This window comes from Dendrobates tinctorius, unplaced genomic scaffold (genome assembly GCF_039654945.1).
Source record: "Dendrobates tinctorius isolate UK_male_01 unplaced genomic scaffold, ASM3965494v1 ptg000150l, whole genome shotgun sequence".
Taxonomy (NCBI): Eukaryota; Metazoa; Chordata; class Amphibia; order Anura; family Dendrobatidae; genus Dendrobates; species Dendrobates tinctorius.
The window spans coordinates 11,562,324-11,578,469 of record NW_027361817.1 but is presented as its reverse complement, the minus strand read 5'-3'; the positions used below and the strand labels follow the sequence as shown (position 1 = coordinate 11,578,469).

Below are 16,146 nucleotides of genomic sequence, written 5' to 3'. Positions count from 1 at the left end.
AGCATGAGCACAGAGAAATGGTCAGCGGTCACTCCCTACAGAACCACTCCTTTTATAGGGGTTGTCTTGCTAATTACCGATCATTTCTACCTATTGTCTGTTCAGTTTGCACAACAGTAGGAAAAACTGATTCACAATCAGTGATGCTTCATAACTGGACAGGCTGATTTCACAGAAGTGAGATTAACTTGGAGTTACATTGTGTTGTTTAAGTGTTCCCTTTATTTTTTTGAGCAGTGTATATATACCGTATTTACTTTTTATTGTTGTTTAGAAACTCAAAAAAGTCTCAAAGTGCTTTTTTATGACTGCATATTAATGCACTATAAAATATATAAACGATTGTGGAATATTGTCTTATTTTTTTTGATCACTCACCCACAACTAAAAAGAGTAGCCTGCTTTCATCCCTGCGCGACCTGCTCCATACTAGTACAGCGCAGGTTGCTTCTTTCCCTTTGATGTGGGCTCCGGCGCTGAGCCCACATCTTTCCCAGCACGTCAGCTGTTTTAAATCAAAATCCACCCGCCGCTATTAACCCGTTAAATGCTACTGTCAAGCTCTGATAGTGGCATTTAACACGTGCTTCCGGCCATCGGGCCAGAAATCTGCCCAACGGTGACTCCTGTCACATGATCGCGGGTCACCGATGGGTTGGCATGACAACCAGAGGTCTCCTGAAGACCTCTATGGTTGTCACTGCTGGCTTGCTGGCACTTTTTTTTTTGCAATTTTATCGCACTTGGAATTTTTTTCCCATTTTTGAGTACATGATATGGTAAAACCAATAGCGTTGTTCAAAAGTACAACTTTTCCCGCAAAAAGCAAGCCCTAACATGGCCATATTGACAGAAAAATAAAAAAATTAGGGCTCTGGGAAGAAGGGGAGCGAAAAACAGACGCAAAAACGGAAAAGGGCAAGGTCTCAAAAAGGTTAATATGTTATGTACCTCAAAATAATGTGTTGGAAAAATACAAAGTATCCACTCAGAGGCCCTTATATTATTACATTTGCTGGAAACTTAAAGAAGCACTACTCCCATCAAAATGTTTATCTTAATATATTGCAATCATCATATTATATAGCACTGTGTAGTTAACAATTGTTCATTTTGCCCTTCTACCCAGCTAATTCTTCTCTTTCCCTTAGGTCCATTAGGTTTATGACATCACCTGATTAAAAGCTAGCAGGTTGAATCCTTCTAAGCTCTATGTAGAAACAGGTGGTCAGTTTTTCCTGCATGAGTCATCACTGATAAAGTCTGTGGCAGGGGGAGGAGGGAGCTGGGTCAGGAGTTGAAGAGGGAAGTGATAAATGCAGGGACAAGAGACTTCCTGTTTCTACATAGAAGCAGATATGTCGGAACAATAATCATAAGAAATAAATGAGGGCCTAATAGCCACACGGAGAGGTGTCATGAAACCACAGAACACTCCTATTCATACACTTAAATACTGAGAGGCATGGAGTCAAAGCAGTCTGTCTGTAGTAAATGCAAACATCTTTATTATTACATCTTACAACAGCATTTAAAAAAAATCAGTCAGAATAAATAGTAGTAGAAAAGCATGAAGGTAGATTTTGAAAGAATCAGGTAAAGCAAGTCTGAGGTCAACACATAACAAAGTAGTGTGAGGATGGAGGGGAATAGTGTTCCTGAACAAATCTGTCCAGATTAATAAATATGTAGGTACACCTTTAAGAGGTCAAAGGTTAAGTGACTGGTTCAGGAAAGGTTCTTACCCATGTAAATCCCTGTGTGACTCCAGACTCCCAGCCCTGACGCACGTTTCGTGTGGGCTTCCCTGGGGGGGCCGTAAAAATATGGTTATTTATACTCTCTTATATAGACACCCATCTGCTGTTGAGGATTAGGACATAAGTTGTGGCGCACACGCGCACGATGTGAGCGCCAAAAGTTGCATCAGCCCCTGGCTTTACATGCAATGCAAACACTCAGGGAGCCATCTCCATGGTAGCTGTGACCCGCACACATCACATATCGGGTGCCGAAGTCGATGCCCCGGACATCACAGGCATGCGCACATGTCCAATGGGGGGAAATCACAGGATCAAATAGATGTCAGTCCTATGTATTTTGCTATACAATAATGTAGCATAAAACACACCAACCAACCAATCAAAGGACCTCTTAACCATAAAAAACCAAACAGGGTGTACTTATTAAATTATATTTTATTTTATTTATACAGGTGGTTACATTAAAACCAATTGAAATCAAAAAGAGTGCACGTATAGGATTGTAAAAGGATTGTAAAAAAGGTGCAAAAATTACATAAAAAAACATTATAATACATAAAAATAATTAACAAAAAAAGTGCAATGTGCAAAATTGTCACACAGTGGATCATATGCAGGAAAAATATTTTTTAGAAAGAAAAAACACATAAACATATGTCCTTTTAAACATCAATTGTGTGTATTCACAAAACTTCCATATATCCAGAATAAAGTGCAGAGTGCCTGTGCAATAGAATCATGCACAATATGTAAAAGTAACCAGTGCCACCTTTTCATTAGAAAATTACAACTCTTCACATATACAGAGGTATGCCATAGACAAATCCTTTACCTATAAGGGTCACCACGTCCCTATCACACGCTCCCCGACGCGCGTTTCGGAATCCTTCCTTCATCAGGGGGTGGCTACATAATGGATCCGGAAGGTTATTTATATGTGGAGACTTAATCACGCCAATCTGCTTATTGGCGCTGATTATGATAGCGGTGCTCCGGGTGTGGAGGTGGCGCGTGCGCAGTCCGGAGGTCCCACAATCCCAAGCGCCGGACCACGTGACTGGAACACACAGGCACTAAGTCCGGCATTACCAAGGTCACGAGGACGCAGCAGATCAGGACGTGGGACACTGAGCACGCATGCGCACCACCAGGAGCATCGCATCACATGTAATAAGGCAGAAATTCCACCATCAATCCATTATATTACATTATATCTCTCAATTGATAACAAAAATTAACATACATCGTACAAAAAAATTTAAATATATGAATACCAATACATTATATGATAAGAAAAAAATATAGTGTACAAAAATAAAAAAGTAAATTTATATTATAAATTCATCAATAGACAATATAGAAATGTATATATATATATAATAAAAATAATAAATAATAAATAAAGTAAAAAATAAAAGATAAAAAATAATAAATAAATTAATAAATACAAAATAATAAAAAAATAAATAATAAATAAAAAATAATAAATAATAATAAAAAATAATAAATAATAATAATTAAATAATAAGTAATAATAATAAAAAATAAAAAATAAATAGTAAATAATAATAAATAAAAAATAATATATAATATATAATACATACTAATCCTACATAATAAATAATAATTATATAATAATAATAAATATATATATATATATATATAGAATAATAATGATAATACACATTCAATATAATTACAATAATAAATAATTAATATGCACAAAATAAAAAATAATAATATATAATTACACAAACAAATAATTATTAAAAAAATAAATAAATAATATTTATAAATCACATAATAGATAATAAAAATAAGTAATGTATTATATAGTCCAATAGTATCGGAAAAAATTGAGATATGATATCCAATAGATAAAAATCTTCATGACCGCTTCTTAGTTCCACAAAGTATCCACGAATCCAGAAAAATTTTTTTATATCATTGCAGCCAGGATATTATTTGACCGTATATAGGATAAAATAAATCTATAAAAACATAAATGATATAATAATTAAAAACGAAACGACTTATTATTAATTAAAATTGGTTTAAAAACTAAAATAGGCAAGGTTTACAAAAAAGGAGTAAAACTCAAACTCTCATTCAAGCCACTAGGAGACACAGTATCCAATGTCCAAATCCACCTAATTTCTTTTTTGGCTAAAAGATTCCCTATTTTTCCTCCTCTCTCATTGGGTTGTACCATGTCTATCCCTATCACTTTTAATAATGAAGCATCACAATTATGGTGAACCTTAAAGTGTCTAGGGATAGTTTTTAATGTTGAAATGTCATCAATTTCTTTTGCGGCTATTATCCCTAATATATGCTCCCTAACACGAATTTTCAATTGACGTATGGTCATTCCAACATAAATTAAAGAGCAAGGGCACGTGGCATAATAAATAACTGCTCTAGTTGTACAAGTTATCGAATGTTTAATCCCATACGTCAATGTGTCCTTTGAATTCGAGAAATTTAGTGCCCTACTCATATTGGGACATGCCACGCATTTCCCACATGGCTTAGAACCCAATGGTTTTTTTACACTCGATAAAAAGCTAACAGGGGATGGAGTAGATACGTAGTGACTTTTCACTAAATGATCTTTTATATTTCTTGATCTTCTAAAGGTAATGCTCGGAGTGTCCCCTATATAGTTAGACAATATAGGATCTATTTTTAAAATTCCCCAAGATTTGGTCAAAACTTCTCTCATTAGATCAGTTTGGCCATGATGCTGCGTGATATATCTTACACAATGATTTGTTTCTCTAGTTTTATTCACATAAAGCGCTTGATGTCTGGTAGTATTTTTTGCCCGATTATAGGCCTTTTTAATAGAACGGTGGCTATACCCACGTTCTAAGAATCTCTGTTTCAATTCTATAGCTTGTAATTCAAAGTCCTCATCTCTTGAACAAATTCTTCTCGATCTTAAAAATTGTCCTATTGGGATGGATCGTATCATAGCTGGTGGATGTGATGAATTTGCATGGAGAAGGGAATTGACGGATGTTGATTTCCGAAAAATATCAGTGTGTAAACAATCATCCTCACCTCTCCTAACACTGACATCCAAAAATTCCATTTTATTTTGGTCAAACTGGTATGTCAAATGTATATTAAAAGAGTTATTGTTCAGACCCGACATAAATTCATGAAGGGATTCCACCGACCCCTCCCATATCAAAAAAACATCATCAATGAAACGTACCCACATTAGGACATGTTCCATTGACGATGCCAATCCAGAGAAAAAGAGGTCCCTCTCCCACAGCCCCAGGAATAGATTTGCATAGGCTGGCGCAAAAGAAGCACCCATTGCAGTGCCCTGGAGCTGTAGGAAGAAGGACCCCTTAAATAGAAAAAAATTGTGTGAAAGAGCGAATTCTAGGAGTTCCACAATAAATTGGCACATAGATTTCGGTGTAGTTGATGAATATAAAAAATATTCCACAGCTTTAATACCATCATTGTGACGAATGTTCGTATAAAGTGATTCCACATCGCATGACACTAATAAAGTGTCCCTGCCAATGTGGAGCCCATCTACCTTTTTCAAAAATTCATTTGTATCTTTAATAAATGAAGGCAATTCCTCCATTAGTGGTTGTAGTCTAGAGTCCACAAATCTATTAACATTCTCCAAATAATTTCCACATCCAGATATGATGGGTCTACCGGGCGGGATTGATTGGTTTTTGTGGACTTTAGGCAACAAATAAAATGTTGGTATCGTCAGTTCAGGCATCTGTAATGCCACAAATAAATCTTTTGAAATAACATCCGTCTCTAATGCCTCCTTCAAAATACCCATCAATTCAGTTTGAAATTTATCAGATGGATTATAGGTTAGTTTTTTATAGCATGATTCATCCATCAGCTGCCTAAAGGCCTTCCTTTCATAGAGTTGTTTAGGCCAGACCACCAAATTACCCCCCTTGTCAGCTGGTTTATATACTACGTCCGGTATTTCCTGTAAATGTTTTAAAATCATTCTCTCCTTCTTAGTAAGATTTTCCACATGAGGAAATTTAGGGATTTTCTCCAATTCTCTACTTACAACTTTTACAAATGTCTCAACCACTGGATAAGCTGACAAGGGGGGAAATTTCCGTGACTTGGGGCGTATCGATTCCGGAATCTTACCCCCCTCTGATTCATTATGCTCCTGGGCCAATTCTTTCAAGGTGACTAATGCCTTCTGTTCCGCCTCTGTTGGGAACAATTGCAATATTTTTTCATTGTGAAAATATTTTTTAAAAATAAGTTTTAGCAAACAAATGTAAATCCTTTATTGCAGAAAATTTATCAAAATGAGCTGTAGGGCAAAACATAAGACCTTTGTTCAAAATTTCCATTTCAATATCAGAAAAATTATGTGAACTTAAATTAATCACCTTTAGACTATTCTTGTAATTCTCAGGGGAATATCTAAATGTCCGCTTGACTGGTACATAACGAGGTTCCCTTTTACGTTTCGGTGTAGAAATTGCAGAGACAGAGGCGGAAGAGGAGGCACCAGAAATATCCCCTGCCACAGGATTAGATGACAAAGAGATGGATCGATCACGATTTTTCTCCCCCATTTGGTATCTGCGCCATCTGTAGATTCTCCCGTCCGCAAGATCTCTTTGGTCTCTCAATAATTTATCCGTCTGTTTAGCCTGAATCTCCTTTGTCCATTGGTCGATATGTTTCTCCAATTGACCATCCATCGATTGATATAACTCAGTAGATAGACAAGATTTAGCTTTAGCAAAGGACTCCTCCAACTGTTTATCCAATTCCACCAAATTTTTCGAATTATATTTAACCAACAACTCCATCAATTGTCTAGATGCCATATTACAGACATTTTCCCAGTTCTTTATAAATTCATCATCATTGACTGGGAATGAAGGGGTAACCTGAATTCTCAGACCCCTAGGTATCAACTGATGTTGTATATAATTCTCCAAAAAAGCACGATTCCACCAAGACCTTGTGCGCTTATATATCAAATTCTTTACATTTCTAAACAACTCATCAAATTGTAAACCATTGCCAGGTGTAATTGTAGAACCACCATTAGTAAATACCGCATTGATCCGTCCCTGCCAGGACAATTCTCTGGCCTTAAAGTCCATTGTTCGGTAGTTGAAAAAGAACCTGTGCTGAACACAGTAATTAATTAGACAGAAACACACCAACACTGGACTATAGTAAACCAATCAATTATTAGTAACCATAATAAAAATAATAAAATATACCACCAGTGTTAGTGAAATTAGTGATTACACACTATTAAGGATAAAACACACCAACCAACCAATCAAAGGACCTCTTAACCATAAAAAACCAAACAGGGTGTACTTATTAAATTATATTTTATTTTATTTATACAGGTGGTTACATTAAAACCAATTAAAATCAAAAAGAGTGCACGTATAGGAACAGTTTTCACAAAATTGTAAAATGATAAGACCCAATTTATATATCAGATATGCATACCCCACATATTGTGGAATAACAATTTGAAAAGGATTGTAAAAAAGGTGCAAAAATTACATAAAAAACATTATAATACATAAAAATAATTAACAAAAAAAGTGCAATGTGCAAAATTGTCACACAGTGGATCATATACAGGAAAAATATTTTTTTAGAAAGAAAAAACACATAAACATATGTCCTTTTAAACATCAATTGTGTGTATTCACAAAACTTCCATATATCCAGAATAAAGTGCAGAGTGCCTGTGCAATAGAATCATGCACAATATGTAAAAGTAACCAGTGCCACCTTTTCATTAGAAAATTACAACTCTTCACATATACAGAGGTATGCCATAGACAAATCCTTTACCTATAAGGGTCACCACGTCCCTATCACACGCTCCCCGACGCGCGTTTCGGAATCCTTCCTTCATCAGGGGGTGGCTACATAATGGATCCGGAAGGTTATTTATATGTGGAGACTTAATCACGCCAATCTGCTTATTGGCGCTGATTATGATAGCGGTGCTCCGGGTGTGGAGGTGGCGCGTGCGCAGTCCGGAGGTCCCACAATCCCAAGCGCCGGACCACGTGACCGGAACACACAGGCACTAAGTCCGGCGTTACCAAGGTCACGAGGACGCAGCAGATCAGGACGTGGGACACGGAGCACGCATGCGCACCACCAGGAGCATCGCATCAAATGTAATAAGGCAGAAATTCCACCATCAATCCATTATATTACATTATATCTCTCAATTGATAACAAAAATTAACATACATCGTAAAAAAAAATTTAAATATATGAATACCAATACATTATATGATAAGAAAAAAATATAGTGTACAAAAATAAAAAAGTAAATTTATATTATAAATTCATCAATAGACAATATAGAAATGTATATATATATATAATAAAAATAATAAATAATAATAAATAATAAATAAAGTAAAAAATAAAAAATAAAAGATAAAAAATAATAAATAATTAATAAATAAAAATAAAATTAAAAGTAAGATATACAAAATAATAAATAATAAATAAATAAAAAATAATAAAAATAAATAATAAATAATAATAATAATAAAAAATAATAAATAATAATAAATAATAAGTAATAAAAAATAAATAGTAAATAATAATAAATAAAAAATAATATATAATATATAATACATACTAATCCTACATAATAAATAATAATTATATAATATATATATAGAATAATAATGATAATACACATTCAATATAATTACAATAATAAATAACTAATATGCACAAAATAAAAAATAATATATAATTACACAAACAAATAATTATTAAAAAAATAAATATTTATAAATCACATAATAGAGAATAAAAATAATGTATTATATAGTCCAATAGTATCGGAAAAAATTGAGATATGATATCCAATAGATAAAAATCTTCATGACAGCTTCTTAGTTCCACAAAGTATCCACGAATCCAGAAAATTTTTTTTATATCATTGCAGCCAGGATATTATTTGACCGTATATAGGATAAAATAAATCTATAAAAACATAAATGATATAATAATTAAAAACGAAACGACTTATTATTAATTAAAATTGGTTTAAAAACTAAAATAGGCAAGGTTTACAAAAAAGGAGTAAAACTCAAACTCTCATTCAAGCCACTAGGAGACACAGTATCCAATGTCCAAATCCACCTAATTTCTTTTTTGGCTAAAAGATTCCCTATTTTTCCTCCTCTCTCATTGGGTTGTACCATGTCTATCCCTATCACTTTTAATAATGAAGCATCACAATTATGGTGAACCTTAAAGTGTCTAGGGATAGTTTTTAATGTTGAAATGTCATCAATTTCTTTTGCGGCTATTATCCCTAATATATGCTCCCTAACACGAATTTTCAATTGACGTATGGTCATTCCAACATAAATTAAAGAGCAAGGGCACGTAGCATAATAAATAACTGCTCTAGTTGTACAAGTTATCGAATGTTTAATCCCATACGTCAATGTGTCCTTTGAATTCGAGAAATTTAGTGCCCTACTCATATTGGGACATGCCACGCATAATGTAGCATATTGGATCAGACAATGAAACATTCAAGATAAGAAGGAGAAAAAGAAGAAAGTCACACGTTCAAATAAAGTGAACTAGTGCAAGAAGCAGTAATAGGGCAGATAGCCACTATACAGATTAAATAATGCCATCAACGCACCCAGGCTAAATAAATAACAAAATATAACACAAATATGAGCCAATATGGACTAATAGTGTTATAATAATACACTGGATAAGAAAGTGGGATGGCATAAATAAAGTGAGAAAATATAAACAGTGAATGACCAAATAACCAATAGTAATAATACCATATTATCTATTAATAGCAACAGATAGAACCAAATGGTGTCATGGACCATCAGTCTCGTATGTATCCCATATCTAGTCCCCTGCACAATCAGTATAGAATACATATCTATCACATGATTATTCTATGACATAGAGAAGATAATAGACCTTAGACTTCTCGGCATGGGTAGATGGTCCATATGTTGGTAATAGGATAGTTCGTCTTAAGACCCTGAGATCCAGCGTCGGTGGTGGGGAGTCGGTCAAGAGTCAATAACAAATATACAACTATAAACCATGAAAGGAAAATGAAAAATTAAAACACAAAGAAATGACTCACAAATTGAAAAACAAATCCAGAGAACTAAAGGTATAAAAATGAGACAAAACGGAGTTGTTCATTAAGACCATCTGGTGCCATAGTTCCCAGAATTGTGATCCTGACATAGGAGGGTAAGGTCTCAACCGGTGGCCGCAGGTCGTAATCAGGATGTAGAATAACTTAGGGCACCGTCACACATAGCAACGCACCAGCGATCCCGACAACGATATGACCTTGTCAGGATCGCTGGTGTGTCGCTATATGATCGCTGGTGAGCTGTCAAACAGGCAGATCTCAGCAGCGATCAGCACCAGCGACACGCGGGTAACAAGTGACGCACGTCGCTTAGTTACCCACTGTGTACCTTAGTTACCAGTGCGCTGATCGCTGGTCTCCCGCCTGCCACGCAGCAATGCGTGCTGGCCAGCGGGAGACCAGCGATCAAAAAAATGTCCGGGCCATTCCAGGACGATCAGCGATACCCGGCATGGGGGCCAGTCGCTGATAAGTGTCACACACAGTGATCTCGCTGGTGAGATTGCTGTTGCGTCACAAAACTTGTGACTCCGCAGCGATCTCGCTAGCGAGATTGCTATGTGTGACGGGGGCTTTAGGTTGGTTGAGGCCGTTGCCATTAAACCAGCTGACAAGGGGGGGGGATGTAGTGATATGGTACGTGGAAAAGTTTTGAGTAGGTGGCTTTTGGACAACAGTGAAACCTGAAGCAATCCTGATGCCAGCAAGGTGAATTAGAAGCCTGAAGGGTCATGCACACGTTGCTTATTTTTGACTTGCAGATTTGATGCTGAAAATAATCTGCAGCATGTCAATTCTCTGTGCGTTTTTTATCACGGATTCACTTTTCTGCAGCTGCATTTTTCCTGTCTAGAGATGTGGAAATTTTACCCAACGTGTCCACATACTGATCACAGGGTCTTTTACAGTTAGCTATTACTATATGCTGAAATGTGGAAAAAATGACCTGTCAATTACAAATTACTATTCACTTGATTGTTGTCAGCATGAACAGATATCGCCTTGTTTGTCAAATGCCATATCTTGCACATCTCAAGTAATCATCTATTTATTGTACTTTCTGTAAAACATCTATAGTATTCTTTGTCATTTTTATAGTGTACTTTCTGAACTTTGAACTTTATTTGTAACCTCAAGATCTTGTCAATGGATGAATGTATCTAATCTCCTGTATTGCTTCCTTCCTGACTAACACTCTCCCATCCCTCCATCTCCGCTGCCAGACTAATCGACCACTCCCCTTGCTACTACTTTACCTCCGCTAATCCCCTTTCTGGCCTCCAATTCCCCAGTGGGTCTAGTTTAAATTACTAACAATTACAGTCAGGGCTGTGGAGTCGGTAAGCCAAACCTGCGACTCCGACTCCGACTCCTCAATTTCCCTTACACCGACTCCAACTCCGACTCCGACTCCACACATATTGCTTATATTTAAGTGAAAAATGTATTGTAGTACAATGTGAACCTCAGACATTTAATCATTTTTATGATCCAATAATCAAGATATTTAGATAGAACAGAATATATATTGGTGTACTACCCGGTTTTCATTCTTTTTGGTACAGATACGATATGGATAGACAGATAGAGCAGATTTCTAATCTGCTTTTGCTATTGAAAACATTATCTATGAGCTCAAAAACCTTTCAGGTGATGCAGTTTTTTAAAAAGCTGATCTGCTTTTGCAGCTGAAAAACGTTTCCTCAAAAAACACAGGAAAAATGCTGTGTGTGAATGTAGCCTTAGATCAGGAATATAACAGCCATTTATAGGACATTTCATAACTTTCCCAAACTCCTATGAAAAAATATTCAGCACATCCTGCGTTGAATTACTGTACCCAATTTATTATATATTTTAGGAGTCGGAGTCGGTCCATTTTATACCGACTCCGACTCCACCAAAATGAGCTCCGACTCCGACTCCACAGCCCTGATTACAGTACTTATTTAATATCCATAATCTGTCTCTGCCATACATCTCCTAATTAATCTCTCGATACCACCTCAAATGTAATCTCTGGTCCTCAAAAGATCTGCTTTTCTCCTCCATCATTGTATGTTCCTCAAACAAGGAGCAGAGACCATGATTCCAGCGAAGTGTCACTTAGTTACTGGCTGCAGCAGTTGTAAATAAAGTCACATTTTTTTCTGCTGCAGAGCTCAGTATAATCCCGTAGACACCACAGCTTTCGGTGTACATTGTATAGTGACAGGGAGCTGTTAATCAGTGTTGGGGCATGGTTGGACTAAGATGCATGAGGCCAGTTGTCCTCTAGTGATAATCTAATGCTCATAAAACCTTGATTGTATGCAAACCGCAGAACACAGCCCAGTAAGTGACACATCACTGTAATCAGGGTCTCTGCTCCCACTCTATGGTGCTTACAGGTTATGTAGAAAAAACATGGTGATAGATTCTCTTTCATATAAGTGAGTGTTTACCGCTTAATAATTATTGCAGTTATTGTTTTAATTTGTTATGTTTTAATATTGACAATATTTACATTTATTTTCAGATGAAAGTTGTCCTTCAAATTTTTGGGACTCCAAGAATAGAGGTGTTACTGGAACTCAAAAGGGGCAGATTGTCTGGAGAATTGAGTCGGGTCCATATTTTATGGAACGTAAGTTTGAATAAAAGTTGTGACCAATTGGAAGGGTGCCTACAACCCAGTCCTGAGCAAGGAGGCAACTGTTTATTTCCATCTTCTAGACCCTCTACCAGTGCAACATGGAAACAGCTATTCTGTAAAAAAAAAAAAAAGTTCTGCCCCCATACACATTTGGCCTCATTCAGACATGCGTGATTTTTCTCATAAGTAAAACAAGAACCATTGGCTTTGTATCAGATTTTCATCCATTTTTGATGCATGTCCGTTTGTACCATCAGATTTTCTTCTGTGATTTTCAGGTATAAAAATAATAAATGAGAAATCTTCTCTTATCCATTACGGTGCTAGCCGCGGAAAGCACGCAGATTGTACACTGCTGCCATTCATGTGATGGCCGTGATATTTACTGAGCCCATAGACTGCTGTGGATAATTTTGATCCATGATTTGGATTAATGATGGACATGACTCCGTGATTTATTTATTTTTTTTTATGTATACAAGGTCCACAAAAAACACAGATATGTGAATAGCTCCCTAGATTATAATGGATTACTATTCTATCGTGTAAACGCAAAACATGTGCTTGAAAAATAGATGTCTGAATGAGGCCTTAGATGAAAGGTAACCCCTCCGATTTCAGTGGCTCATTGATTTCTGTCCTGCAAGACATCAAGATGTTTGAATAGAGAAATCCAGCTGCTGATCAATCCCTATGGCTTATTCCCTTGTCCTGTAGCTGCTGGGGAGTATTGTAGGCTGTATCAAGGTAGTTATCTCCACTGGGGGCATCATTTGATGTTGCTTTGGAATTTGGATGATGCCACCAGGGAAGTATCTCCTGTTCCCCTGCTGCCTTTTGGTATGTGTTTGCCACCATTTTCGACATATTTTGCGCTGCACTGTGGATTTGTTATACTCCATTGTAGAATTTGATGCATATAGCTAATTGTTTGGCAATGTCAGGATGGAGTCTTGTCCTAATAATCATACTTTGTTTCTGCAGTATATTGCAGTGATATATTTGTGAGAGTGCATAAAATTGCATGTATACATTGCAGGGATTCATGCTTTCAGTTCAACATTAGGTACAGATCACACAGGCACTGGGTTCTTGGGTCAAAACAATGTGACGTTTATTTTCACTGGTTGCGTAGTACCAAAACAAAACCATGACCATAAATCCCTAGCCTTGTCCAAAAAAGTCCATACACGGCTGAGCTAGTCCCAGTTCAGTGAAACAAAACAGCTATCATCCTTAGCAACAAGTTGTTATGATTGTGTCACCGAGGAGGGAAAAAAACAAAACACAAGCTCAGCCCAGAAAATCAGAGAGGTTGGAAACTAGCGGATTGCAGACCCCTGATCCTATCACACAACTAGCAGTAGCCGTGGAGTGTTCCTACGGTGATCCTAGACACCTCGTCACAGCCGGAGATCTACACAAGCCTAAAGAGAGAAAATAGAAAAACTGACTGCCCCAGAGCAGACCCCAAAGCAATAGGCAGCCCCCAACATATAATGACGGTGAAGCAAGATGAAAACACTAACACAGATAGAAAGATAGGTTGAGCAAACGATGGGGCCCAAGCTAACTAAAAAGGACAGGACAGAAAAGCTGCTGTCTGCAATCCGAGAAAACCCTGCCAAAAAATACTACCAACACAACTGATAAGCAAAAAGGACCCTGAAGTCACTAGACTTCAAACCCTATATCAGCACTCAGAATATTCTGGAAGCAGAGCAAAAGAGAACACTGATCAAGGAATAAGAATCCAGCACACCCCCGGCTGGGGATGGCTGAACTCAAAAAACAAGGTAAACAAAACCAAAACTAATAAGTTCAATAGCAGAGCAAAAACTTATCTTTGGCAAGCAGGAATCAGACTGGTCTCCAAGAATCCAGCAGAGAAATCACCAGCGACTCAGAAGGGCGTCGGCTGCCTTATATCCAGTCTGTCGTTCCCGTTACCCAGTCACGATCCACCTGATCAGGTGTTTGGTTTCTTTCATCCAAATCATCCTCACTACCTTCCTTCACCAGAAGAGGGAGATCCTCGGACACAAAAGATGAATGAACAGATGAGCTCACAACAACAAGTGATACTTGCGGTTTGGTGCACACGGCCTGTGCAGCCTCTTCTAGAGAGGGATTCTGGCCTGTCTCTCTCCAGCTCCAATACAATCCACTCTGGTCAGCTTCCCCAGCTGACTCACTGAAGTGAACACCTAGCCTGGTTATATGCAGGGCCAGGCAGGTGCACCTGATCAGAGCCTGTAGAGCTAGGATGTAACCCTAACCCTCATGGTTTTGCTACAACGAATTACTAATAGTAAAGCTAGTGGTGAACTTGGAAGATGCCTATCGACCATCTAATATGTGCAATGACGGTCTTACATAAATCATGGAGAGTGGTAGGCAGCATAATACAGGGACAAGTCCTCTCTCCTATTAGAGAAAATTAAATAAAAAATATTCTGCTGTTTGGTGAATAGGGATGATTAAAAATACACTGGACACAGTGCTTCTGAGTCGGATGTATAGCACTCCCCATCCCTCACCACATGATTGACAGATGGTGGCTGTGCTTCTGTTGTATACAAATCAGTCTGAAAATATTTGTGCACAGAAATGGACATGTGGTGTGGATTTTAGATCTGAGGCAGGTCCATTCTTTGTGAGTTTTTCCTGTGGATTTCACTTGCAGTGCATAAGGAGAAGTTTGAAGCAATTCCATGACAAGTCTCATTGTGATTTTACCGTGACTCATGCATGACCATGTGTCCTTGATTGAGGAGTCCTAGTCTAAGTGTTCTGTGTTTGAGAATCCTATAGATGGAGCAAGTGGGTGATAAGAGATCACATGTGTATGCTAGAATTTATTTTCCTCATTGATGGGGACAATGGAGGTGATGTTGGAGTGGGCCCAGAGGGCTCTGGTTCATGAAAGTGTAAGGCTATGTGCACACAGTGTGTTTTTGATGTATTTTCTTCTGACCGGAAATAAGCCAAGCACTGTATGGAATCCTTATGCCAGCTATTTCAATCACAATTCTGAAGTGCTGTGCACATGATCAGTAAATTTAATCACGTTTTTCTAATTAATTCACTTTTCACTATGAAGTCTTGAAATAAAAAGCAACAGCCCACATACTGCAGCCAAAATGTGTAAATCCTGGCACTGGCTATGGAGATGAGTAATGCAAGCAAGAGTCTTAGAAATGTAGCTGACCTATTCACATCCATCTGTCTTTCATCTAGGAAATAACAGATACAGTACATATATCCGTAGTTTTCAACCAGAGGCAAAGAAGACATACACAAACAGCAGAGATCACCATGAAAACAGTCACAAATTTATTTCTTAGAACACACAAAGCACAAAAAGATACCAAAAACATTTAAAATATACAGTGGTTAATAACCATAAGCTGTATATGTGGGAGCAAACACAAGCCCTATACAAAATCCGCTAATTATGCACAGAATGTCACATGCAGCATGTCCACAATATATACCATTATAATAAGAAGAGGTCTTGTGTAAAGTACAGGAGAAATTCCTAGTTGTAAACACGATTTGTA

General features: G+C 37.1%; 1 protein-coding gene across 3 annotated transcripts in view; it reads left to right on the top strand.

Moving 5' to 3' along the window:
- HECW2 (HECT, C2 and WW domain containing E3 ubiquitin protein ligase 2) overlaps nt 1-16,146 on the top strand; it is a 395,637-nt gene that overhangs the window by 210,567 nt on the left and 168,924 nt on the right. For all 3 annotated transcript variants that reach the window (XM_073546703.1, XM_073546704.1, XM_073546705.1), the window contains exon 4: nt 12,467-12,574. In XM_073546703.1, the coding sequence (XP_073402804.1) occupies nt 12,467-12,574 (108 nt within the window). The remainder of the gene's footprint in view (nt 1-12,466; nt 12,575-16,146) is intronic.